Source organism: Lepidochelys kempii, chromosome 21 (genome assembly GCF_965140265.1).
Source record: "Lepidochelys kempii isolate rLepKem1 chromosome 21, rLepKem1.hap2, whole genome shotgun sequence".
NCBI classification, from domain to species: Eukaryota; Metazoa; Chordata; order Testudines; family Cheloniidae; genus Lepidochelys; species Lepidochelys kempii.
The window spans coordinates 4,537,028-4,563,211 of record NC_133276.1 but is presented as its reverse complement, the minus strand read 5'-3'; the positions used below and the strand labels follow the sequence as shown (position 1 = coordinate 4,563,211).

At 44.0% G+C, this 26,184-nt stretch overlaps 1 protein-coding gene across 5 annotated transcripts in view; it reads right to left on the bottom strand.

The window, feature by feature from the left end:
- PLXNA2 (plexin A2) overlaps window positions 1–26,184 on the bottom strand; it is a 320,304-nt gene that overhangs the window by 157,363 nt on the left and 136,757 nt on the right. For 4 of the 5 annotated variants that reach the window (XR_012155790.1, XR_012155791.1, XM_073319575.1 and 1 more), the window contains exon 4: window positions 15,906–16,040. Coding sequence is in view for 3 of the 5 variants with exons in the window: in XM_073319575.1 (XP_073175676.1) it covers window positions 15,906–16,040 (135 nt within the window). In the remaining 2 variants the exon portion in view is untranslated. Of the gene's footprint in view, window positions 1–14,044; window positions 14,247–15,905; window positions 16,041–26,184 lie in introns of those variants that run through there. The other variant, XM_073319578.1, reaches the window with a different exon arrangement.

Genomic DNA, 26,184 nt, shown 5'->3' with positions numbered 1-26,184 from the left:
CTCGAGGTGGAGAAGGGAAGCCAGAATGTTTAGTCTACCTGGCACATTCCTGAATTTCTAGAATAAATAGAAGATTATTAATGGAGCTGCTTTTCCTCGGCAGGATAGCCCGGATATGCCAGTTATCTAACAGCCACCGAAGAATGTCGGAGAATGTGGGGCTTGAGCTCGAGCAACTCCTTATGTGAGTAAAGATTCTTGCTTTAGAAGAGACCTGGACACAGGGCTGCACTGAGTTTATAACCTAGGACAGATATAGTTTGAATGTCAAAAGGCTCTGGGTTTCAAGTACAGAAACCTCCAAAGGTTTGGACGCAGAGCTGAGCTTACCTATCCAAAGCCCTTGAGATCTCATAACCGAATTCCCACACTCTTCTCTATACACATACATATTTCTGGCACACTAGCTCGAGCTAATCTGCAAATTTCCATTAAAAATACGTTTTGATGGGAAAAAACAGTGTCACAAACAATTTTTTCCCCCGTTTTCCAACCAACTCCAACATTTACGTTTAGTACCAACTGCAAACACTGCCATAGCCACCTCCCCTGGGGTTTGTCAACGATTTCATTGCCCAGCTGGAGCCTGCAGAAACTTTCCCCTGAACATTTCAGAACCTTAAAAAGAGTCTGTTTGGAACTGGATTCTCACCATTATGGGGTGTATGTGTGTGTGTGTGTGTGTGTTACAGTAGCAACAAAAAGACCCAGCTGCGATTAGGGCCCTGTAGTGCAAGGTGCCGTATATACACATAGTGAGACATTTCCTTTCCCAAAAAGTTTATAATCTAAATGGGTGAGGGTCCAGGGTTTCTCTTATTTTGAATTCCAATTGTATTCTTACATTAGAACTACTCGTACCGTCACTATTTAAAATTTTGCATCCTATTCCCCCTCTGTGGTCCTCTTGCTACCCTCGGCACTCTGTTAGAGTGATATTTCCTTATCAGGGCAAGCAGGAGTTACTTACAAGACACATTCATGTTAGTAGGAGTGACTTTTGGTACCCCCATTCCCAGATCAATTATGCAGAGTGACATAATGATCATGTTAGGGAATTTCGCTCCTTTCATTCAAGAAGGAAAGACTCATACAGGACAAATGTTCATTCTATTGCTTGATGCATGCCTAGAAGGCAATCATGTGCTACAGAATCATAGAAATGTAGGCCCGAAAGGAACCTCAAGAAGTCATCAAGTCCAGCCACCTAGTAAACCGAGACCCATCCCTGACAGGTGTTTGTCCAACCTGTTCTTAAAAACCTCCACTAATGGGGACTCCACAACCCCCCTTAAAAGCCCATTTCAGAGTTTAACTATCTTTATAACTATTTTATAGTGAGAATGTTTTTCCTCATATCTAACCTAAAGCGCTCTTGCTGCAGATTAAGCCCATTACTTCTTGTCCTACTTTCAGTGGACAGGGAGAACAATTGATTCTCTCCAATTTCTCCATATCTTTGCTAAAGTGTGGCACCCAGAATTGGACACCGCACACCAGCCGAGGCCTCACCAGTGCAGAGTAGAGAAGGACAATTACCCCATTTTTTAAATACGACTCTCCTGATAGTACAACCCAGGATGGCATTAGCCTTTTTTGCAGCTGCATCACACTGTTAAGTCATTCAATGTGTGATTCACTATAATCTCCAGATCCTTTTCAGCAGCACGACCACCTAGCCAGTTATTCCCCATTTTGTAGCTGTACATTTGATTTTTTCTTCCCTAAAGTGCAGGACTTTTCATCCACCTTCATTGAATTTCATCTGGTTGACTTCAGACCAATTCTCCAATTTGTCATGGTTAGTTTGAATTCTAATCCTCTCCTCTAAAGTGCTTGCAACTCCTCCCAGCTTGGTATCATCTTCTTATAAAATGTACATACTCTCCACTCCATTATCCAAGTCATTAATGAAAATATTTAATAGTTCCAGACCTAGGACTATGGGGAATGGTGCAGTATAAGAACTTGAAAAGAACAGAATCCCCAACCCATTTTGGGGAAGAAGGATGTCAGTTGGGGTTGTTTCTCCTCCCAGAACTTCATTCTGCAGGAGGATCCTAGGGCCACACTGGGTTAAATTCACCTAGTGATTTAGGCTAGAAATCAGGCTAGATTTTCTTGTCGTCCTTCATGTCAGAATTACAGCAGGAAATGATGCTTATTGCTTTGTTTTTCTCCTTCCAATCTGGATGGGAACCAGCAAGTGTCGAGACTTAACTGAGTCAAAACCAGCCTATCCACCACATTTTGCTGAACTTTTCAGAAGCTCAAGAAAAACAGAAGTTTGCTTAGAGTTTTATTTTAAAAGTTCAGATGGATCTGAATTGGTTTCAGACCTTTCAATCTCCTTTTAGCCATACATTTCAGCCATGTAGTACAAAGCTGGTACTGGATGGAGTCCAAGCAAGATCAGGGAACTGAGATGTTGTCAGGGTGAGACAAGTGGTAGACTGGGTTGTAGTTTTCTCCCACTCTGGTACTGCTACCAAGTAGGAAGGATGCAAGATGTCAATTTGAGGCAGGGCAGGACCTTAAAGGCCCTAAGCTGCCACTTGCACAGCGCATGTCTATGGCTAGCGCTGCATGAAATGACTTGCCACCCATCCCTGACAAATCCTCATGTCTGTGTTCAGAGGAAGACACCTCAGTAGGGGAAGGGTCTCTGTGTCTTCTACATTTTCTTCCCGCAATCTTCATAATAATAAAGTGATACTCTATACCGTATCCCTTTTTCCATTTCATCCTTCACTGGATCATTTTATGCATCTATTCCCATTGCTAATTCAAACTAATTAAAGTATAAAATAGAATAATTTGTGCAATTTCAGAACTCCTCCATATTGTGAGTTATGTTTCTTTTTTCTTAGCACCCAGCGTGAACAATTCCCCTCATCGCCGGCTGAGTAGCTGCCAAACTCATTTGCTGAGAAGCCTCTGTTACAGCAGCACAGGATGGGGGGAAAAAAGCCCTGATAGAGAAAGAGGAATTTGAGGTTTGCTTTTAAATTTCATAGCTGAGCACTTTCTGAAATGGACAATGTGAAATTGCAGATTTCTCCTTTAAGTAATTATCCAACTAGGGAATACGATTTCCTCTCTCATTATTCTTATTACAGGGTGAAACCCTGACAGAGACTTGTCTGACTGCCTGCCTTCAAACTGGAACCAGGGGGTCCCAAGAGCCTCCCACCACTTTCTGAATACCAAGGCTGAGATTTTTCAGAATCACATAGTGATTTTAGTGGTCTCCTTTTGTGGATCCCGACTTCAGACACCATAAAGGTGTCTCAAGTCCGAGACCCAGAATCACTAGCCACTTTTCAAAATTGTGGTCCAAGGTTCTATGTTATCTGAATGATTACATTTGGGGTAAAACCCTGGCCGCAGTGAAGTGAATGGCAGTTTTGCTGCTGACTTCAATGGGACCAGGGTTTCTCCAAGGTGCGTAGAACCCATCAGAAGCCAGTAGCGGAAAGGGTTCTTTGCAGCTTCATTCAGACAGTGGAGGCACCAGCCCCAGCTTGTCACTTTAGCTTGTTAATACTGGATTGGAGGTTTAGGAGGACAAGAGGCAGGCTGGGTGGTGCAGGGAGTTACCATGCTGCTAGCCCTTTCACCTCTGCAGACCCAAGTATAAATCTTAGCTCGGGTCACATGTGAGAACAAGCTGGGTGGTGTCTGCCAAGTCCATTTATATTGCAAGAGAGTAGGCCATGGTTGCAACAGCAGTGCAGGGCAGAGCTGGGTGGGAGGAGATGGCAAGAGCCCTGGTGCCAACACTTGTGTGCGCACAGAGTTCACCCACAAAACAGAAACGAGGTAGGTGAGGTAATATTTCCTCTCCCTAAAATCCTGGGACCAACAAGGCTACAACACTGCCTACCCACGAAACAGTTACTTCCCCTTGGAACAAGCAAAACACTGAACAGCAAAAACATATTCATTAAAATGTCAGGGCGACAACATATCCCTTTTACAGAGGGAGAAACTGAGGCAGAGAGAGGCTGCAAACTGCCCGGGGTCACACAGGAAGTCAATGGCAGAGCCGGAAATAGAACCCAGGAGTCCTGTGACTCCCAGTCCTCTGTTCCAATCGTTGGACTAAGCAGATAATGTATGAAGAGCTATTTTGTAACATCCTGGGCTTGGGGTCGGCAAGGAACAGATTCCCATGCTGATAAAAAAAAAAGAAAGATTCGTTCTATACATTTAAAGCCATTTGACTTACATGGAAAGAAATGGACTGATACATCGGTAGGGTTCCCAGTACCCCGCACGCATGCCTCTGGATATGAGCATCTTAAATGGAGAAAAATGTATTTGCATCCACAATTTGCTTTTAAAAAACAAGCCCTGGAGGCTAATGTTTTGCATGTTGGTCAGTCATCAGTTCTGCACCTGTGAAGCAACACGCACGTACAGAAACCAAGGCGCAAGACAAATTCAATATTTACTAAGCCTGGATAATAGGAGACCTGCCATCTGCAATCAAAAGCAGCTAGATTAGTAAAGCAGCAGTGGCAGTTTGAGTTGAAATGTATAACATTGGATTAAATTTCCTTGTTCTCATTCTGGCACAGAAAGAGAGAGACCAAAGCACTGCCAGCAAGTAGACCAATCATGAGCATGACACAGGCTAGTATTGGGGAACAACTCATCGAGAGTGATTTTAAACCTTTCCCCACTATGAAGAAACTGTCGTCTATCCCCCTTGCCAAATTCTTGTGCATTAGTGCTTTGTGAACGTGTGTATGTATATGTGGAAGCATGTGTATAGCGAGGGAGCTCTGGAAGCACTTCAGGGCTGTGGCTGCCTGTCTGAAAAGTAAACAATGGGTCTGGGGAGCAGGAGAAATTGGAAAGGGAAGCAAACGCAGAGGCCAGTGCATGCTGGGGGCCCTGTGGCCGTGCCTGGCAGGGGAAAAATAGATACACAAAAAGAAAAGAAAAAAATCAAACCCTGAGAGCAAATGTAGGGAATGCATAAAAGGAAGAACCGTGTGAACAATGCTTAGAATATGCCACATTTAGATAAACTTGCTGACTATCTGAAGTTGAATGTTGATGCTGGGATGGGTGATTTTTAACCCTCTTTCTGTTCTATGAAAGCTCATCATATAAGAGACTGATCCCGCAAAGACTTACACACTGAACGTTGCACCAGTGAAAGCAATGACACTCCTCATGTGCCTAAGTCCATGCAGGATCGGAGCCTTAGAAACACCATGAAATTGACCCAGACAAGGACAAATTAAGGACCACTGCTCTGCATATTAACTGTCTACAGGGGAGAAAAACGAGACAATATGTTGTCCCACCTGCCTGTTTTTTTTAAAAGATCAATTAATGCTAGTTAACACATCCTGCTTGCGAGGTCGTTTTTCTTAATGACCGATTAATTTTAATTTGATTTTTTAATTACTTCTAATTGTCTACAGAAAACAAAAAACAAGCTGGATATTTAGGCTGAAGGTAGTCTAACGTGACCAGGTCATTGGGGAACACACCAACAATGTGCTGTTGAAAGCATCTCTCTGAGCCACGCCCCTAAGTCAAGGAGTCTCCATCCTTTTCATCCTGCAGACCACACTCTACTAGAGAGACTTTTATGGAGATCTGTCCTTTTCCATTTCCTGTTCTGCATTCCTGTTACCCAGCAGCACCTCCTGCTCACCTGCCCCCACTTGTCCTCCCATTCATGACTGTGTAGCACCCTTAAGGCAACTTCAGCAGTTATTTATGTAGAAAATTAAAAAATAGGGAAGTATTTTTAGACATCTCAAAGTGGAAATAAGGAGGAAACAGCATCATGTGACCAACCAGCTATCCATAGATCAATCTAAGAATCACTGCCCTACTCATGTTTAACAGAGTTGGTCAAAAAAATGGCCTTTTTAGAAAATGAAGCACTTTCCGGAAGTTGTTTGTTTTTTTACCCAAAAGATTCATTTTTCACAAAAAGGATTCATTACTTCTACCATCCAAATGCTCTTTTTCCTGAAGGTTTTGAGTTTTTTTAAACACAAATGTTGATAAATTGGAATAAAAATTTTGTGAAAAAAATTGAATAAAGGGTATGCTGAGAAACCTGCAAAATGGAAACAACTTCAAAATGTTAGATGCATTTATTTTCACATTTTCTGACCCACTCCAATCTTTAACTCAACACCAACAATATTTGGAGGGCGAGAAGAATCTAAATGTTTTGTGGGGATGTTTCTGCTAATGTGTGAAAAAGATGGCAAGAGTTCAAGAGGTTAGATGCCCTGACTCCACTTACTCTCACGGTGAATTGTCAGCCCAGCGCAACTTGGCCTTAGATGGGTCAGGATTTACTACCCAACTGGAAGGCTGGACGTGAAGTGAGAAGGCGTAATGGTACCATGGGAAGCCTAGCTGGCTACTTCAACAGGCTTTTTAACTACAAGTTATTCCTTGTAGAAGAAAAAAGGGTATTCAACTTCATTAGTAGTTTGCTTTAAGCACAGGGGACAGCATTACTTTGCATTTGGGGTAAGATTTTTCACAAGCACTTTAATGACTTAGGAGCTCAATGCCCAGTGATTTTCAATGGGACATGTGCTCCTAAATCACATTTGAAAATCTCACTCTGTCATTAAAACTGTGTATTTCTCCTGGAGAATAGAGCGACGCAAAATATGGTGGGTGTGGTCCACAGGCAGTTCATCCAAAACACTCTAGTATCTCACCTGTAGGTGTGTTCATGAACACTCCTTTCTACAGCTGGTTGGAAAGTTTTCCATCATAACAGTTTTCTGTCAGGAAATACCATTTGGAATTTTTTTGCAAAACCATATTGATTTTGATGAAATTTCATGTAGGGAAAAATATTGGCATTAGATCAAAACCCAGAGAGTTTTGGCACAGATTACACTCTGAACCAAGCATTGGCCCATATCTATCCAGAAAGGCTGTGTGACCCCCAAACCTATCCAGCAATTTGGGGCCATTCCTACCCTAGCAAGAAAGAAAAGCGCCCACTCCTGTCTTGCAGATTTTTTGGCAAACTTGTGGGGAATTTTGGGTTTGTAATCAACTGTCTAAGGTGGACAAGCTGCACATGAGACGTGATAAGTCCTACCTTACCCAGCATTTACGAGCACAGAAACTGCAGCTTTGCAAACTGGATGCTTGGTTCAATTTGAGAGGAACAGTGAATCTTTAGGTAAATTGGATTCTGAGTGCGTGTACCTGAATCCAACCAGGCCAGTCTCCCTGCTTTACTGGACTGAACATTGCTAAGATTATGCCCAGTGAACTAGCTGTTCAGCAAACAGATAATAGAGTTAAAATTTTAATCAGTTTGTTGTCCCCCCTTTATGACTCCAGATTTTTTATTAATCTTGTGCATTTTTATTGAGTTTTCTTCAGGACACCCGCAGTATTTATGGCCTCTCTGTCCAGGATTGATGTTACGTCCTTGTTTTTCTCAGTCCCCGCTCCAATTCCAAACCCTTTTAAATCATCTAGGCATCTTCTGCCCTCCTCCCCCTCCATTCAGTTCAAAGCAAAGAGCTTATCACAGGATCTATATGTCTTGGAGTTACAGGATGGAGAGTTATACCACAAATTATTCCCAGAGACTCCTGCCGGTCTGCAGCTCCTGACATGGGATATTTGCTAGGCAAATATTTCACAGCTAACAGAAGAGACACAGACCGTTTCTTCACATAAAGCCCTAATGGGCTATCGTGCAGTTGCACTATGTTTTATTCCTATTCTGCAAATAAACAGGGCAGTAAGCAATTGCCTGATGTAACCTTGCTTATGAGAGTTTGCAATCCCCTCCCCCCATTCTATTGCAACTGATCTGTAAAGCATTATAATGGTAGGGAGGAGGCTGGATAGCAGAGGGGGTTAGCTCACTTGCCCTTTAACCCCAAATTCATACACACACATGTATGTACATATATACACCCCATGAGTGCACTGGTCCATCTCTCAGTGTGGCTCAGTGACAGAACTCCAGCTTTGTGTTGTGATTAATGGCAGCTTTTGTATTTCTATGGTGCCTTCTGGCATTAAAGTGGTCTGCAAACTAACTAATCCTTGGAGCACCCTGGTAAGCTAGTACTTTCCACAGTTTGTGGATGGGGAAATTGAGGCAAAGAAAGGGCGAGTGTTTGGCCCAATAACATGCACAGTGGCAGAGATGAGAATAAAATCTGGGAGTTCTTGTCTTCTAGTTCCATGCCCAGTGTGCTGCCTTTTGCATGCACCTTGATTAAGGTAACTGAAGGTAAGTATCTGGACTTCACTCATTGAGACAGGCAGAGAAAGAGAGAGCGAGCGCGCGCGCGTGCAAGGAATATATAAGCAAGTGGCCGCAAACTATAAAGGAACAGAAATTAGAATAAACCTGGGTACTGATTAGAAAACCACCTACTCCCTAATCTCCTTCCTTTTACAGCTGCCTATTCTGGAACAAGAGACCTGAGACAAGCCCCCTAGAGCAGATGTTAATTAACTGCTACCGGTCAAACCTACCTGGCATGTGCATATTGTAACCCATTACAGCTTCAGATGAGGTTGAGAGGAAATCTCTGTTGGCACATAAAACAGCTCTCTCCTCCCCTTTCATTCAAATAACCTTCAAGAATCAATCTCTCCACCTCCCTGGCTCTTCCATGGCAGAGTTCACCTGCCTCCCACTGGCTCTGAGGGAGAAGGCCCATCATTTATATGGGCAGGCAGGGGCTCAGTCCGTTCTCTTCTTTGACTGCCTTGCCCTTCTTGTTGGGACGTGAGGGGAATCTATAGGGGCTGGCATTAATCTTTTCCACCTCCCACCAGGTAACGGGAGGGAGTGCAGCTCTGCTCATAATATTCTGCATAAGGGTCTCTGAACTACATCAAACTAGTATAAAAATGTCACATAAGCCATGAGAAATCACTCATGTGCTCTGTTGCTCCCCCCACCCCTTTAAAATTATTTCTAAAGGTAAAATTGGGATACCCACCAGCGATTCCCAAGCAGGTAAGGATGAAAGGGCATGATGCAGGATTTGGGAACCACAGAGGCCAGACTCTCATTTACATAAAAGTCCCTTTACTCTGCTCAGGTGGTGCCAAGAAGCCCTAATGGAGTTTTACACCCACTTGCACTTCCAGATGTGAAAAGGGCAGTGTATCTCCATCTATGGCATTTCCATGACTCTTGTCACTGAATATCTGAGCCTCACAGTCATTCATGGATTTTATGCTCCCTCGAATGGATGATTTTTATTTCTATTATGGTATTGCCTAGGAGCTCCAGGTCCTTGTCCCAAAGAACTTCCAAACTAACTAACCAACCAACCAAGGATGAGTTTGCTGGCAGGAATGTTCATGGAGGCAACAAAGTTTACATGGATATTGAAGAATGTTTATGGGAGATAAATTTTGGATTTGGAAAGGCAAGTATTCTTCCTAGAAATCTCATTCTAAAAGTTATACTCCTCCAATCAGGGAAGAGAAACATATATCAAGTGACCTATGCATCCGATCAAAATATGAACAAGCTACAAATCAAGAGTTATTCAAAGAAACTGTTCAGAAAATAACAAAGCACAAATAAACTGGAGGAAAAAGCACAATCTGTTCACAGACAGGAAGAAGGAGGTGAAGTCCAAAGAAATTACTTGCTATGATTTGTTCATCTTTCTCTGTTTACAGGTCAAGATCCTTCTAACTGCTGCTGTTGCACACTATACGTAGTGTCTGGCAAACTATCACTAATAAATAATAATTAATAACAGTAATAATACCACCGCCACCACCGCCTAGTTCTTGTCGAGCACTTTTTCCATCAGTAGATCTGAAAGCGCTTCACAATCTTTAATACATTTATCCTCACAGCACCTCTGTGTCAGGGCAGTGCTATTATCCCCTTTGTGCAGATGTGAAACTGAGGCACAGAGAGGCTAAGTGACTTGCTGAAGGTCTCAAAGGAAGCCTGGGTCACTAATTACACAGTTTCTGCAGTCAGAATTTAGCTGACAGCTTTTATATAAATTAGAAAGAGGAAAGACCTAGTAAGCCCCATTTCCCCTGACTAGTTCAGGATTATCCTCTACAACCAACTGCAGTATTGTGCTCAGCCCTTTATAAAATATCTCATCAAGCCTCATCTCACTAGACTGTAAGCTTCTTGGACCAGGGGTTGTCTTTTGCTCTGTGATTGTACAGCACCCAGCACACTCTTGGTCAGGGATCTATTTGCTACTGTAATAGAAATAATAATATTAGCTCTGCAAGACGAACAGGAAGCAGAGCATCTGTGGGCCTGGTTATCCTGATGCTTACATCACTTTCACACCAGTCTACGTCCATTCATTTCAATAGTTGCTCATGATTTACACAGATGTAAGTGGGGGCACAATCAAAGTTGCTGTTTATAAAAGTGCAGCTTTGACTCAAAGGTGGACAGAAAGCAGACATATTGAGTAAGAAGGGGTTACAACCTTGCAGTCATAAAATTTCTCCTGCCCTGCAGGGTAAATTTAATTGAAAAGCTCTGAGTTTCATTTATAAAAAGGTGATTCCCTTCATGACAGGTGGAAAATTAAGGCTCCAGGACTGCATTTTTATAAAGCCTCTTTACTAACTATAACTATCACTTTAAGGGTGTTCCCAGCAAACCGCAGTCAGATCCTCTCCGAAGAGGAGGAAACCTCGGAGCCTTCCTTACACATGCAGACACTGTCGGTGTTGGGTTTATGATAGATTTACCACTCGAAAGAAAAGTCTTTAATTCAGAAGCTCGTGGCAGATCCCAGACATTTATGACTGCTCTGCTCTCCCAGTGTCATTGACCCCTCAACTGCGGCTTAATCATTGCAGACACATCCAAGGTGGAACACGTCCACATATGCTGCTGAATGTACAAGGTGCATCCTTCTGCCTCGTTGATTTCAGCAGGAGTCAGTGAAGCAGGCGGAAGGGCTAGCAGCAGCAAGGACCTCAAATTCAGAATTGTATTTCATTAAAAAAAACCCTGCTAATTGAATTTAGGTGCCTGTAAAAAATGAGAGGCAGTTTATGCTGGGCACAGAGCTAAAACTGGCATTCCCTCACCACAGATGTGCCAATGCATCTTAGTCTTGATCTGCAACACCTCCTGCTATTCCAGTCCTGAAACACCACATAATTCTGCCAATGCATCTCAACCCTAACCTACAGCACCTCCTGCTATTCCAGTCTTTGGACATTGCATATGTGCCCATGCATCTCAGTCCTGATCCGCAACCACTGGAGTTACTCCAGTACTGGCTCCCGACAGAGCTCTGCTAATACAGTTTGCCTCCTCCTGCTATTTAAGTCCTGTGCAGCCTGTTAGCGGAAACACTGCTTGGTGGAACGGTGCTGAATTTTGGGGGATTGAATTTCTGCTATAGACACACTTCTCTTATAACCTAAGAGCTATTTAGAGCAAAGTGTACAGAGGACGAAGGCTGCACCCCACGTAACACACCCTAATAATAATTTCTAAAGCATACATTTGACAGTACCCTGAAGACAGCCCTCAAAATGGAGTTTCTCTTTCCTTGTGTGCCTTTAAACTGGGCTGTGGAGTCGTTGGTGCTGCTCCTTTACTGTTAAAAGACGTGAGAGAAATCAAAGAGTCTGCACTGGAAAAAGCTGGTGACAGAACATGACAGGTGCACATGTGGACTGTAGCTAAATTGGAGTGAACTGCCACCACTGGGAAGTGTGGGGGTGGGGCAATGAGACAAAAGCCGTTGTGAAGGTGGAACCACCATACATCCGATGGCACTCCAGGCTCTCAGATTAGATACCTGTTCTTTCCAATTCATTTAAGCGTAAACCTGATACCAGCCACCTTTAAATGTGCAAGAAGATGAGCTTTTTGCTGGAAAATATCCCCACTTTGATATGGCTTCTTGATTCTGTGTAATACTGACCCAACACAGATTCTTTTATTTCACTCCTAGTTTGCTCTAGTATCATCAGGGGTGTTGGTGAAGACACACAACTCAAAGAACAGCTGAACAAGCAGGAGAGCGCATGTGTTTTGGTGGACCCTACGAAAATGGTGGCGTTTAAAAAGTTGGTTACAGAGAGATGCTAAATATCTGTTTAAAAGGGGAAAGAGTAACATGCATCACAGAATCTGGATGACCTTCCCCACCAGATTAATAAATAATTTCTGGCAGCTCTACTTCAAGGTTAAACTACCTGTCCATGTCCCTTTAACTTGGGTAGAAATTTCACAGTGTTTTCCTCTGGGACTCAAGACCTTTAAAGACATTTTTATTGTGCATTTTCAGTTCTTTTAAAGGCATTTCCCGCTATTTACAGCCTCACAGCTTTGGCAATTGATGGGCCTTTCTGCTTTTCTCAGTACTGACCCCTTTTAAATCACTGGGCACCTTTTCTGCACAGGATTCAAGGAAAAAAATATTACCCAGCATATTTTGCTGAACTATCACATCACCAGGATATAGGGATGCAGGGTCATAAGGAGATAGACTGCTGGAGAATTCCATATAGAATGATGTCCTATGATCTCTAATACCAAATCACGAACCTTTACCACTTGGGCTAAGGGAGTAAGGGCTCCCCCTCTCCCCCAGTGTAAATTAGGAGACTAAATACTTTTGGGGATTTGGGCCTAAGTCAGGTAAGTAACCGGGAACGCAGCAGGCCTCTATCATTACTGGATTACTAACATAGGAGACACATAACAGCCATTGCCAGTGCAATGCACACACATCTACAGCTCAAAATGGAATTTACGCTCCAGGTATGTTTCATTATTTACTAATTCTCTCCACATCATTTTGCTTCACAATTAAGCAAATTAGAAACTTTGATGAATATTTAGGCCCTCTCACCTCATAAGAGATGAGTTGGAGGCATCCATGCTGGATTTCCCTTGGAAACCTATTTCAAACTCAAGTTGTTTTTTCTCCCGTCTATGGGTGTGCGTGAGAGATGTTGTGGCCCCAGGAAAATGATCGCAGCATCCATGTTTCAAACTGGGGCATTCAATTTTAGAAAAGTCACACAGCTCCTTGCAATATTTAGTTTCTCTGCCTGGGCATAGCATCATGGACTCAGTGCCAAATAAAATAAACGGAATAAATTGTCTAATCCAGTGGCCTAGTGCATTCTGGGAAGAAGTCCTAAATTTGTAGCTCTTTATAGTAGTTTCTATTACTAAGTTGCTATAATTAGATGACTTAATTAACTACAGGGATGTTCTTTTTAGGGAGAAAAATTCCCTGCTCATTCTATAAACCATTTATTCTCTGGCATTAAATAACTTTCGAGCTAGAGAGTATATTTTCCTCCCGCCTCCTTCTTTGCTCTGACCTGGTTCACAGATGATCTTTTGCAAATGACAATGAACTAGCTAGTGTGACTATAATACTACTACCTAGCTGTTATACAACACTTTTCATCTGTAGATCTTAAAACACTTTACAAAGGAGGTCAGTAACATTATCCCCATTTTACAGATGGGGAAAATGAGGCACACAGAGAGAAATCAACTTATCCAGAGTCACTCAGCAGCCCAGTGGCAGAACCAGGAACAGAACCCAGGTCTTTTGAATCCCAGTCCAGTGCTCTGTCTACTAAGCAACATTGCCTGTTGTGTCACTGCCTTCTAGTGGATGGACATGGAATGGCTCACATATGTATCATGGGCTCTATAATGTAAACAGTTCATGGAGATTCACCTTTAACTGAAGTGGAAGTGGCCTGTGTTTTTACTGTAGGAGGATCTGGGTTCTATCACTGAGGTGCTCTGAGTGGCCATGATGTGTAGCACGGTGTAGGATAGCACAAAGCACATAGGTGATTATACATTTGCTACAGTGTTGATTTAAAACCTCAAGACCTTTTGTAATACCTCCCACTCTCCTTCTTGTTGGGGAATTTCATAGGCACACTACAACATGGCGGGCTGCAGCCATGGATTTGAAAAAAACACATTCTGACAAGTAACCTGACTCTTCTAAGTTGCTGTGGTCCCAAGTGATAAGGATGTGATTGTGATCCCTAGTACAGCCACCTTCTAGCGGTGCCATTCAGATGTAAGGCTCTGAATAATTCCAGGAGGAGGCTGAGAAGGTCAGAAGGAATTCAGCTGCGAAGGAAACGCAGGTGCCCTTCCTTCTCGTTGCAGAAGCTGTGGACATCTCCTGTTCTAACGGTACGGGACTCAAACTGACTTCCCATTCACCACAGAAACGAGATTAGGGCCTTCGGGTGTGCTGCAATATTAAAACAAGAACACACCCCATGTCATAAATCTGAGACAAGCTCCCAACCCGACTTAGGGTAATGAGTCTTTCGTTACCACCTTTTCAAGCAGGGTGGATGGGGTGGGGGCGGCAGCGCATTTCTGTGCTAACAGGTGCAGAAAGCTCCACATTCAGTATTGTGCCTCACAGCGACGATGGGGTTAACTCAACATGGAAAAATCCATTGACATCTGGACCTCTTCAGATGTAACCTCCCACCCTCCCCCACTCACAAAGCACCAGCTCTATTAATCTGTATTATATCGTTGTGAGTGATGGCCACTAAAATGCTTAACGGAGTCAGTGAACCCAAGAGCCTGGCTTAGCGGTTGGGACCGCTTGTGTTTCCTCATCTCAGAGAGGAATGGCTCGCACAGCTCTGTTACAGTTGAGGTCCTGTATTATTAACACTGTGTTGGCTCCCTTAAGCAACAGACTCCAGTGGACTGCAGGCCATAAATTTCCGTCATAATCATTTTAGTCTTGCTTTGTACAGTCTGGTCCCTCTTTTCAGAGGGGCAGTTTATCATGCTCGTAAACAGGTTCAGAGGAAAGGTCCTGCAGACAGTAAATATTGATGAATCTTAGAGGAGCTGACACAGCCAGGAGGCAATGACTCAGGCGCTGACTTTCTCTCTCTGTATCTCTACTTGAAATCTCACTTTGGTTTGGAGTGAGTTAATACCCTGACCTCTGATCTGGGCTCACAAGTGAGATGAGTTTTAACTTTGTCAGACTAGTCTTCTGTGGTGTGAAACAGTCCCCAGGAAATTCTGCCTCATTTATCACAACAAGCTTTTTCTGTTCCAGGGGGTACGGTGGGTCAGGACTGAGGAGCACTGACGGAGCTGAGGGCCTGGGAAGATGCAAGTTAGGACTAAAGTGCATTAGCAGAGCTCTAAGAGTGTAGATAAAGGACTGTGTGTGTATCTAACTAAGTACTTAGATGACCCCCGTCGTATCAGAAATAACCATTAATAGATATATCCTCACAACACCCCCGTAAGATAGGAAAATATCCCTATTTTAGAGATAGGGAACTGAGGTAAAGACTACATGACTTGCCCATGATCACACAGGAAGCCTGTGGCAGAGCCAGGAATAGACAGCAGTTCTCCTGAATGTCAGTCCAGTGCCTGAACACTTAGTTGCATTGGAAGACCTTGCTTGCACAGCATATGCCTGTAGCAGGTCCTGGCTCCAGCCCTGTTTGCAACAATCACTTGTGTTCATAAGCATTTTAAAAAAAATCTCACTCAATCCAGAAAACAAAACAAAAAATCAAAACAGGCATTCCAGCAAAGCTATGCAAAATCAGCCTCCTGCCAAACTTGCTGAGGGGAATGAATGGGTGAGGCTTGTGCTTGGGACATATTTTCCTAGTAGACCAAGATCCAAATCCCCAAACCATATTTCACTGATGGCAACTCAACCCAATCTCCATTTCTTACAGACAATAGCTTGCTAGCATGGAGGGAAGTTCTTTCACCCCTCAAGCACAGATGGCTGTCTCTGGTCAATTAAGCCTCTTTGGCACTGTACCTACCTGTACTGACCCCTGAACTGTGCTCAGGTACAGTGCACAGGAGTAAAGCTGCAGCCATGGAGGTGTAGAAGAGCACTGCTTACCTGTCTTTCTGACATGACATACAGATACTTCTGGTCGATGGAGAAGGCCATGTCTCGAAGGATCGGGCTCCCGTCCTTGAAAACTGGGACCATTTCATACTGAATTCCACCATGGGGTGGGCCATCTGCTCGGATCTGAAAAAAGGACAGGCAGATGACAGGTTATGTCACTACAGCTGAATGTGCAAAAGCACGGGCAGGCTAGACACGAAATGCAGAATCAGTGTTTGTGATAAGGCAAGGATGCTCATAACCAACACGAGGGAGCACGAGTTAAAGTCGAGGAGCTTTCTACATCTCAGTGCAACATTACTTCCACACGCTATGAGAAATCGTGAGACTTCCAGCCAGGAAATGTGGAAGAACTGGGAAGCTGGCATGGTGAAACGGGAACTTCACAGGCTGATCACAATTGTCTCACTCTTACTTTGCTCGCTTCCCACCTGGCTGTTGGATTCAGATGTTGCCTTTTGTCTTAAGCTTAGAATGCAACATCTTTGGGGCAGGGACATTGATCTTTGTATGTACAGTGCATGGCACAGTTGGACCCTGGTCTCTGAGTGCTTCCACAATAACAATGACAAATAATAAAGAAAACCTTTCCAGATCCTCAGCTGATATAATTTGTGTCATTCCATTGACTTTATGACTCTACTGAACCTTGGGGAAAAGGAAAGAGATTCAGAAAGAAATGGTCTTTCACCATATGTCTCCTACTGAATCAGAGAAGAGCAATAATACACCCTGGACAATGGAAAAACAAAATCAAACAAACAGGTACTCCACTATTACTTTTAGGCCTGCCCTATACACAGACACTTGGAGCTGGATGTCCAAAAGTGCTGAGCATGCAACATGCACTCAGTGTGAGTTGAGTTCTTTTGAAAATCTGACCACTAAATGCTTGAATGGGAGCTGAGCTCTTCGGAAATCTGATCCGGATTGTGGATGATAAGGCTGTGTGAAAATTTTGCCCATGGATTCTGATTCTGATCTGATTTATACTAGTATAAGTCCATTGACTTCAGTGAAGTTACTCCTGATTTGTACTGGTGTGAGAGAGGAATCAAGGTCTTTATGTTTATACAGTAACTTTGGGAATATGAGTTATAATACTAAGCCATTTAAAATTATTGACCATCTATGACTTCCCATTTTCCCACAACCCCAAATTCAATATTCCATCTGCCAAAACAGGGGAGCGAATAGTTTTTAGGAGTATGATTGGTAAATATTGCATATTTATTTAGAGACAGAAGCTGGATCTGATCTGATTTACAGTGGCCACTCTTCTATTCTAGTCAGGTTCCTATACTGCTCATCACCATGGTATCGGAGCTCTTTTCAGAAGTGCATTAAGTGAAATGACTATCATTTGTCACACACACGCTTCTCTCTGTTTTCCTTTCTTCTCTGACTCAGGGACAAAACTGTGTGTGAATTGAAACACACACACACACACTCACAAACTTTGGATGTGATTTTCAAAAGCATCTCATTCTAAGTGACTCCAGATCACACGTCCTTTTGAAATGGGACTTGTGCCTGTACAATCACTTGTTTGAAATTCACCCTTTGGTTACAGTGGAGCTACCCCCAACGCATCCTGGGTTTGAGAGCAGAACCAGCCCCAAAGTTTCGTGCTATAACAGCATCCAAGAAGAGGACTGACTCATGCTGACTACCATACCCCCTCCCCAGTGGGGAAGTCCTTTAAAATGTTAAGACACTAAGGCCTGAATCTGCCATGTTCTGAGATGATATGGTCCTCTGAGATAATATGCCAGATTCACAGGTTCCAGCAAGAAACATCTAGCCAAAGCACAAGCTGCCAAGTGGATGGATAAATAGCTCAGTGGTCACATGGCTTGTTCCATTCGAAGGTCTCCTAGTCTTTTGGCATGGTGATTTGAAGCTGGATGATATAAATCCCTCTCCCTGCAGGAAAACCCTACGCAAGTTATAATCAACCCCACTGCTGGTGAAAGGCATGCCGCTGCTGAGATCATACCACCTCTTCCAAAAATTAATAATTTATGACCTTGGGGGCTGGGAGGAGAATAAAACAAACAATTTACATTGTGTCTTTCCTACCAGGATTTGCATATTTAAATAGCCATTTGATTACAACACGGTGTCTACATAACACCAAGCTGAAAACACTGGCAATCGTCAGGCTGGGAGATTAGACCAGCCATGCGAGCCAGTGTCTCCATGGTGCCCACTGATGACCCAGTGGCTCTCAGTGACAGAGACACTGTTACATGCTGGCCAGCAAACCATAGCATGCACCAGGCACTTTTAAAGCATGTGCACACTGCCCTGCTAGGAAAGGAAAGCACAGGGGGACTAGAGTCTTGTAAAAACCTCATCGCTAAGAAGCCATCTGCTGCAGACTCGTGCTGGGCTGTCTTGCTGGATCCCAGCCTGCTGCTCAATTACTCCGTGCCTGACTGCTGGAGCTGAGGCATAAAGAATTCAGCTTTGGAGGAGGCTGAATCTTCAGGAAAGGCGATGGGGCTTGTGGAGGAGGCATGAAACAATTCTCATTTATCTCACAGGCAGCATGCATGGGGGGCGGAATCCCTGTCTAGGGATGAGAACTCAGAACTGGGAACCAGGAGAGCCTGGGATCTAATCCTTGACTCTGCTACGAACTCACTGTATAGCCGCTTGTCAAGTCACTGCAGGGGGGATTGTGGGTGGCTCAGCACCCGTGGAAAAATCAGGCCGTGTGTCTGAGCCTCAGTTTCCCTGCCTGTAAAATGGGGACAATAACCCTGATCCTCCTTTGTTAAACACTTAAGATATGGTGACCAGATGTCCTGATTTTATAGGAACAGTCCTGATATTTGGGGCTTTTTCTGATATAGGCACCTATTACCCCCACTTCCTGTCCTGATTTTTCACACTTGCTATCTGGTCACCCTAACCTAAGACCTGTTTGCAAAAGATGCCATGCCAGTGTGAGATGCCATTATCAGACTCATAGAAAAGGGAAGTCACCCGCATCCCTTCACTAAATACAGCAACTTGTTTGGAAGAGCCATGGGTACCTCCCTGCCAGACCAGAACAGCGAGTTGCGTTTGCATGTCCTGACACGTTTATTTTCTGGGTATCTCTCCCGTCTCTTCACCTTTTTAATTTTTTCTTACTAATGAGCAGAAAAGGAACCAAACTGAATCTGAGAATAAGAGAGAAGGAGTTTGAAATCTGCACCTAAACCCAGATCTGAATTCCATTATTACAGATTCTTTAGCAAACTGCCCCAGACTTTAAGAGTGGGAAAGTTGGATGAAGACAGAGGAGGAAATCCTGTTGTGAATTACAGTGGTGTAAAGATACTCCACTGCCTTCATGAAGTGCAGAGAGATAAGGGCAGACTTTCATCTTGAATTTCCCAGGGACAATGTATAATGTAATGGACTTCCATGGATTGACTCTAGCATTATGCTGCTGTATCTGAGAACAGAGCTGAACCCTTTGTCTCTCTGGAGTTCACCGGTAGAGGTGGGTGGGAAATGGATTTTCCATCTCACAAGAACGTTTGTGATTTCCTGTTCTTCACTGGGATGAAACTGAGACCTTTCAAAATTTGTCATGAAAAACCAGAGAGAAAAAGAGGAGAGCAAGTGAGAACCGCCCCACCCACCCCGGAACCAGTGGTCATGGCACTAATGTGAGAAATGGGAAAACCAAGTTCAGGTCCTTGCTCTGCCTGATTTATGATGGCAAGTCCCTGCTCACGCATGTGCTTTCTCTCTGCTTTTGAGCAGAAATTCCATCCTGGCCCTGAGAAAACCCATCTGATAAAATCCCCTTTTGTGGGGCAAGTTTGGAGTTTGATCCAACAGCCTTTTCTGATGAAAAACTGTTTATTCCAAAAAATTCCCGACAAGCTATATTCACCCAGTCCCACTGCATAGTTACTGCAAGCAAGCTTCTCTGTATGCCATCACAGCTATTTAAACAGCAACCAGCACTGAGGTCCCAAGCAGAGCACTGTGAAATCACACGAGGAATAAACAGCAGGAAGCGAATCTCACAGGCTAGAAACGTTTCCATGAAAATATCTGATTAAAGGCAAAATGAGGGGGGAGGGGAATACAACACATGAAGGAGCAGAAAACTTTCTAAAACACAACTGTTTTACAAAGTTCGCCCCTGGGGTTTGAGCAGCTCTTTATGTTGCTCCTCTCTCTAGCAATGAGGTCAGACAGGATTAATAAAAAGAGATGCCACCGGACAAACCTAGTGCAGTCAATTGTTGGTTGTTGCAAATCAAATTACAATTAAGGGTGGATTTGGCACTATGTTTATGAGTCTGCCCTTTTAAACTAGACAGAGTGGTGTCTAGTCAACGGACCAGAGCATTGGGACTCAGAATTGCTGGATTCTAATCCTGACTCTGTCACTGGCTTGGTGCGGGACATTGGGCTTCCCCTTAACTGTGCCTCATCTGCGCAAATGGAGATGAGAATATTGACCTCCCTCAAAGAAGTGGCCAAAGGCTGACTAGTGTTTGTGAAGTGCTTGGAGATTGCTGGATGAAAGGGGAAGAGCCACAGTATATTGCATGGATGATGAATGTGGAGAACATGCCCCATAAACACTATCAGCCACATGCACCTGATACATTATCGGCTCTTATTCATTTGGGCGGGTACTTTCTACAATACTGATGATTATCCTGCTCTGGAAGGGATGGCAGTGCTGGGATAGTGCTATCAGCCACAATGGTGATGGATTCACCATTATTCACTCTACTTTCTGTTGACACTTGAAACAGACCAAAGAAAGAATTTAAGGCTTGTGGAAGAGCAAGAGTCCCATGATGCTTTGCAGTTAAGCTAACTTCAAGGAATGGAATTTTTCTAAGTAACAACCTTTAGAAATTGCTGCAACAGATATCATAGGAATATTAACCACAAATATGCGTCAAAGGTATGAAGAACTGAACAAACCATGTGACCACTGAGCTATATATCCATCTGCTTGGCAGCTTGTGCTTTGGCTAGATGTTTCTTGCTGGAACCTGTGAATTTGGCATATCATCTCAGAGGGCCATATCATCTCAGAACGTGACAGACTCAGTTGTTAGTGTCTTAACAACATAACCCCGCAACAGGAAATATGCAATGACTAACTAGATGGTATGGAGGCAGCGGCAAAGCTGCAAGGGAACAGAGGACTTAGAAAATAACCTGTGATAAGAAGTATATACTAAAATGAGGAAGTGGATAATGGTTGGAGTGATGTGCAATAATAAGGGTATACTTGCCCTAAGCAAACAGGAGGAAGTAGAGAGCATTTGAAGTCTGAATGCAGGCTGTCAGTGGACTACAGGGCAGTTCCTTCACAGGTGTTGGGAACTGTATGTCTCTCTGTATATGTGCTATCTGTACTCTTAATCAATACAAGCAATCAAGTGATGAATATGAGGTTTCTTATTATTAAACCAATCTGGACTTGAGAGAACCCCTCTCAATAAACATACACTCACAATTAAATCAGTATTTATCAACTAATTGGTTATCAATTGGTCATCGATTGACAAATTATTAATAATCAGTTATTAACATTTGTGTTCACTATAGCACGTTAGTGGGACATAAAAAAAGGCATGGTATCATGAATCACAGAGCCCCTCCAGTGTATGGCTGGTATGAAATAGGCACACGGTCCTTCAGGCTTCCTATTGCCATCTTTCTTGTTGAAAGTTTCCTGCTCTGCAGGGTGAATTCCACTGAACAACACTGAGTTCCTGTTAAATCAACAGCCCAAAATCACACTTTCCCTTCCCTCAGGTAATGTCCAAAACGTCAGCTCTTTCTGACCTTAGCGCAGGGGAAAGTTGAAGATTCCAGGACTGTACCTCAGTCATTTAAACTGAGGTGCAAAATCAATCCCACACTGCTCCTTTCCTCCTGGAGTCCTTGCATCAACACAAGCTGCCAGGAGCCATGCAATTGATCTAGTGCCCTCTATAAACTCCCTACTCAGTTAGTGACTTGCCTTTACCAGCTGCTATGTCTCCAAGCCTAAAATGTTCTCTCAGCATCTATCTTCCTCCATCTCTCTCTCTCCATCCACCCATCATTAAACTAGCTGTTTAAAGCTGTTTCCACGGCAACTGTCTCTCAAGTCCCTCTGTAAAAACGTCTGATTGTAATTTGTGGTGCATTTACTGGCAGCTGCCAGGCCTGCTGGGGTGGCAACTTTCACTCACAGAGACACAGCCTGACTGGAGTCTACGAAGAGGACACACTGTCATTTCCCACTGTTCTCCCATTTCCTTGACCAATAGACATGCCTCTTCCTAGTCCTCCTAGAGACAGGGAGGCCTCATGGATAAGGCACTGGACTGGGACTCAGGAGATCTGTGCTTAGTTCCAGCATTGCCACGCACTCCCTGTGTGACCTCAGGCAAGACACTTAATCTGTGCCTCAGTTCCTCCTCTATAAAATGGGGATAACAACTCCTCCTCCCTTTCCCCGCGCTTTTTTCTCAGCAAGCCACAAACTCTGTGGTTTGTGGTCTCTTACCATGTGTATGGACAGAACCTAATAGTGGCATTTCGCAAGACTACTCGCCAAATGAATGGTTAGGGCATGGAGTATATGCAGTTCACATCGACTCAGTCTAGCAATATCAGTAGAATAAATGCATGCATATGAGAGAGAGAGAGAGAGAAAGCTCTGTAGTATCTAAAGGGTTAAAACTGCAAAGGGGTTTAGGAGGGGAGGTAACCAGCCAGATGAGCTGTGTGGCACTCACACAGCTGGTTGCTTTTAATCTGCCCTCTGAGCTGCTATTCGTCTGTAGAGAGTCAGTTATATTAAACTCTGTGCCTTGAGCAAGATTTGTCAGCTCAGGTACAAGAGCTCTGAGAATGGTTACAAGAGGCTGTGGGGGGCTGGGCAGGGAGTGCACTAACTGCAATGGCTGAGAGTGAAGCAGCTGCAAGCAGGATGTGTGGTCCGAGTTCATGTGGGCTTGGGCTGCTGGAGAGAAACACCATAAATATTCACCACCTTTCAAAAGGGAGCCTGCTCTCCTAGGGAAGAGGCATTCACTTCAGCTCCATTTCTCTCTGTAGCTGGCTCCTCCTTTGTGCTGTTGTTACATGCACTAAACTGCCGCCCTTCACCTCTCCCAGAATCTGGGCTGTGGTTCCTCCTCAAATATTCCCTGTGATATTTCAGGCCCTGAGTGAAAAAAAAAAATCACCCTATATATAAATTCCCAGGGATCGTTCACCCCAATACGCCCCTTCGGAGGATACTCACGCACCAGCTAAAACTGCTTCTCTCCTTTCTGATTGGCCACAGAGGGCCACTCTCCTCCCTCCAGCTGAGAGACCTGAGAAGCCGTTTCGTTCTTAGGGTGTCCAGTAGCTCAGACTTCTCTGGCAATTGTCCCTGCCCCCAGAACCAAGCACAAAATCTCTGAACTCCAGCTGCCTGCCTTGTGTCACGAGAGCCCTTCCCTCATTCTTCTCACAGGACAACCCCAAAACCAGGTGTCTCGTGCCACAACACCCAACCACGCAGTGGAAGATGCATCCATTAGACAGAACACTCTCCTCCTGACAGTTTGGTTTCCTTGGCAACAAATCATGATGTCACAATGGAAAATATGATGACTTCAGTGAATGGGGAAGGAGAAAAAGGGATCAACTCCATGGCAAGAAGCTTTTGTTGATATTTGGAGTGAAATAATTTCCCGAGCCAACTTATGAGCATTCGTGCTGTAGCACGAGCCTTTCCAGTGTCTGGCAACTGTGTCAATAAACACAATGCCACAGACACCAGGAAGAGGAGACCTAGTTTAGTGTAACACCTGGAGCCCAGGAATGCAAGGCACAAACTCCAAAGCCTGAGCATGCAACAATGGCCTTTCTGCATGTTCAGCAAAAATCTCTTTCCTATTACTCTGCCTGTGCATCGCAGCACTGATTGTGAATGAAACACTACGACCTTGTCCAAATTCACAAAGCGAGGCTGCGCCTGATCAGTACCCAGGTCAGAGACCTCTAGGGGGCTCCCAAGCGGTCATGGTGTTGATTCAGGATGTGGTGCTTGCAATATTTACTCAAGCTCTTCGGGGAACAGAAGAGAGGAGGAGGATGAGGATGGAGCAGAGGCTCTGGGATTTGGCTGCGAATCAGAGGAGTCACCTGGGATGGATATAGCTCTTTCCTCAATCACTCTTGATGTGTGTTTGCAAATATGCTTGAAAAGCGCCAAACAACACACTCTGCAAACCCAAATATCAGTGCTGGCTCAGAGTACACAGGGCCAGCAAAACGCGCACACACGATGAAACAGAATGCATTTCAATTCAGAAATTGCAGTTCTTCAAAAGGCATTGTGGAGATTTATGTGGCTAATACCCCTACAATACAGACTGCAGGCATAAGCTCTGCATTATCTTAAGAGATTAGCAAAATATTATATTGTGTCATGTATATGTTGCAGTGTAGCACCCCCGGTGACAGTGTATGATCCATTTAGGGCTCTAATATGACATGAAGCTCCTACTTGCCTATTACATCAATGCTTCCGCTATGTATTTTGCCTGGCGTTACAACGATTACTGTACCAAAGCGAAGATTCATCTGGATCTCCTTCCAGTTCCTCCCAGCAGGCTCCCATTAAAGGGCATTGACACTCTTTGTGGGAACTTCCTATGATTAAATTACTTGTCTCTTTTCATTATGAGTTTTTCAATTAGACTGAATCTCCTAGTTAAGTGCTCAGTGCCAGAGAAACATCAGCATCAGTCTCTGTCCACGAGGACGGACTTCCTGCCTCAGATCTAAAGAGCAACGCAAGGCCAGTCGATGTTCACTTTTCAAGAGTTGCAGCTACTTTTTCACGTGCACGGGCACACAAGAGGAAATGGACTCAAAGGCATCTGTATTGTTAGCTACCTACTGTAGGTGTGACATGCCCTGGAGAGACTCTGCATGTGCACAAAAGGTATGCTGCTGAAATGACTCTCCAGGTAAGGAGGCGAGGGGCACTGGGTGTGTCACTTGCTCCTCTGCTATTTGCATATAACAGTGGCAAAGTAAAAAGCACCAGCAGCCCTGGAGCCTTCCCTGCCGGGGTTTCTAGCCCTGCGGGGTGAATTCCATTGAACAGTGCTACGTTTCTGTAAAATGGATATCCCTGACGGGGTTTTAGAGGTTTTGGAACTGCACACCAGTGTGTCACTGCATCTATTACTGGAAATGAAAAAGAAAGCAGCACAGAAATGCCTTCTGCTCCTGATGCCTGTCTTTGCAGAATTAATATGACGACTTATTCTGTACTTTCAGCTGTATGAGGCCGCTCTCATGACGTCTTGCTTTGGTGATGGGAAAACCTTCCATGGAGAACAACATGATTCTGGCTGGAGCAAGCAAAGGCCTACAATCCTACCAGGCCTTTCCCACCCCACATTCGCTCCAATTCTGTGGACTTTTCCCTGCCTAGTCCTGGTGCTGAACGAGGATTCTGCGAACAAGGGGTTCAGCAATGCAAGCACTCCCCAAAGACAGGATGAAATAAACAAACATCAGCCAGAGACCTCCTGTGTGTGGCTCTTTCAAACAATCTCTGCAGAGGGTATTTACGTTTGCTAATCCAATGTAATTAAACGGGGCAGTTCTGCAATCATATCAAGCTTAAAAAGGAGGTGAGATGCACATGGTGATAGAGTATTTTTGCCCTCCAGTGAACTCGCTTTTTCAGTCCCATTTTCCTATTTAAAGGTAACCCAGGCTGGGGGGTTGCATATTATCAGTGCTCCCATATCATCTGCCTTTACAATGCCACTGAGACATTAAATGCAGCATTCTGAAGTACTGGCGATTCTGGCACCCTAATACAGTGGGCTAAATCTGTACAATGCAACCCACAGCTCCCCATACCGCTCACAGGGAAGCATGGCCCAGAGAGATTACAAGTTGCTTCATAAAATACTCCAACAGCTCTTTGGACCCAGTTCAGAATTATCCTGTGGAGACAAAACCTGACTCAGCTGTCACTGAAGTCAGTGGCAAATCTCCATCAACCAATTAATCCCCCCAACATTGCTGTGAGCTAGGTTAGTACCTTTTTACAGGTGACTATGAGGAGGCATAATAAGGTCAAGTGACTTGGACAGAGTCATAAGACAAATCAGTGGCAGAGCTGGAAACACAACCCTGGAATCTCAACTCTTAGGTGCCCCAGTTCAACTGCTAGATGACATTCCTCTCCATTTATACCCTAGACTTTATGGGACTG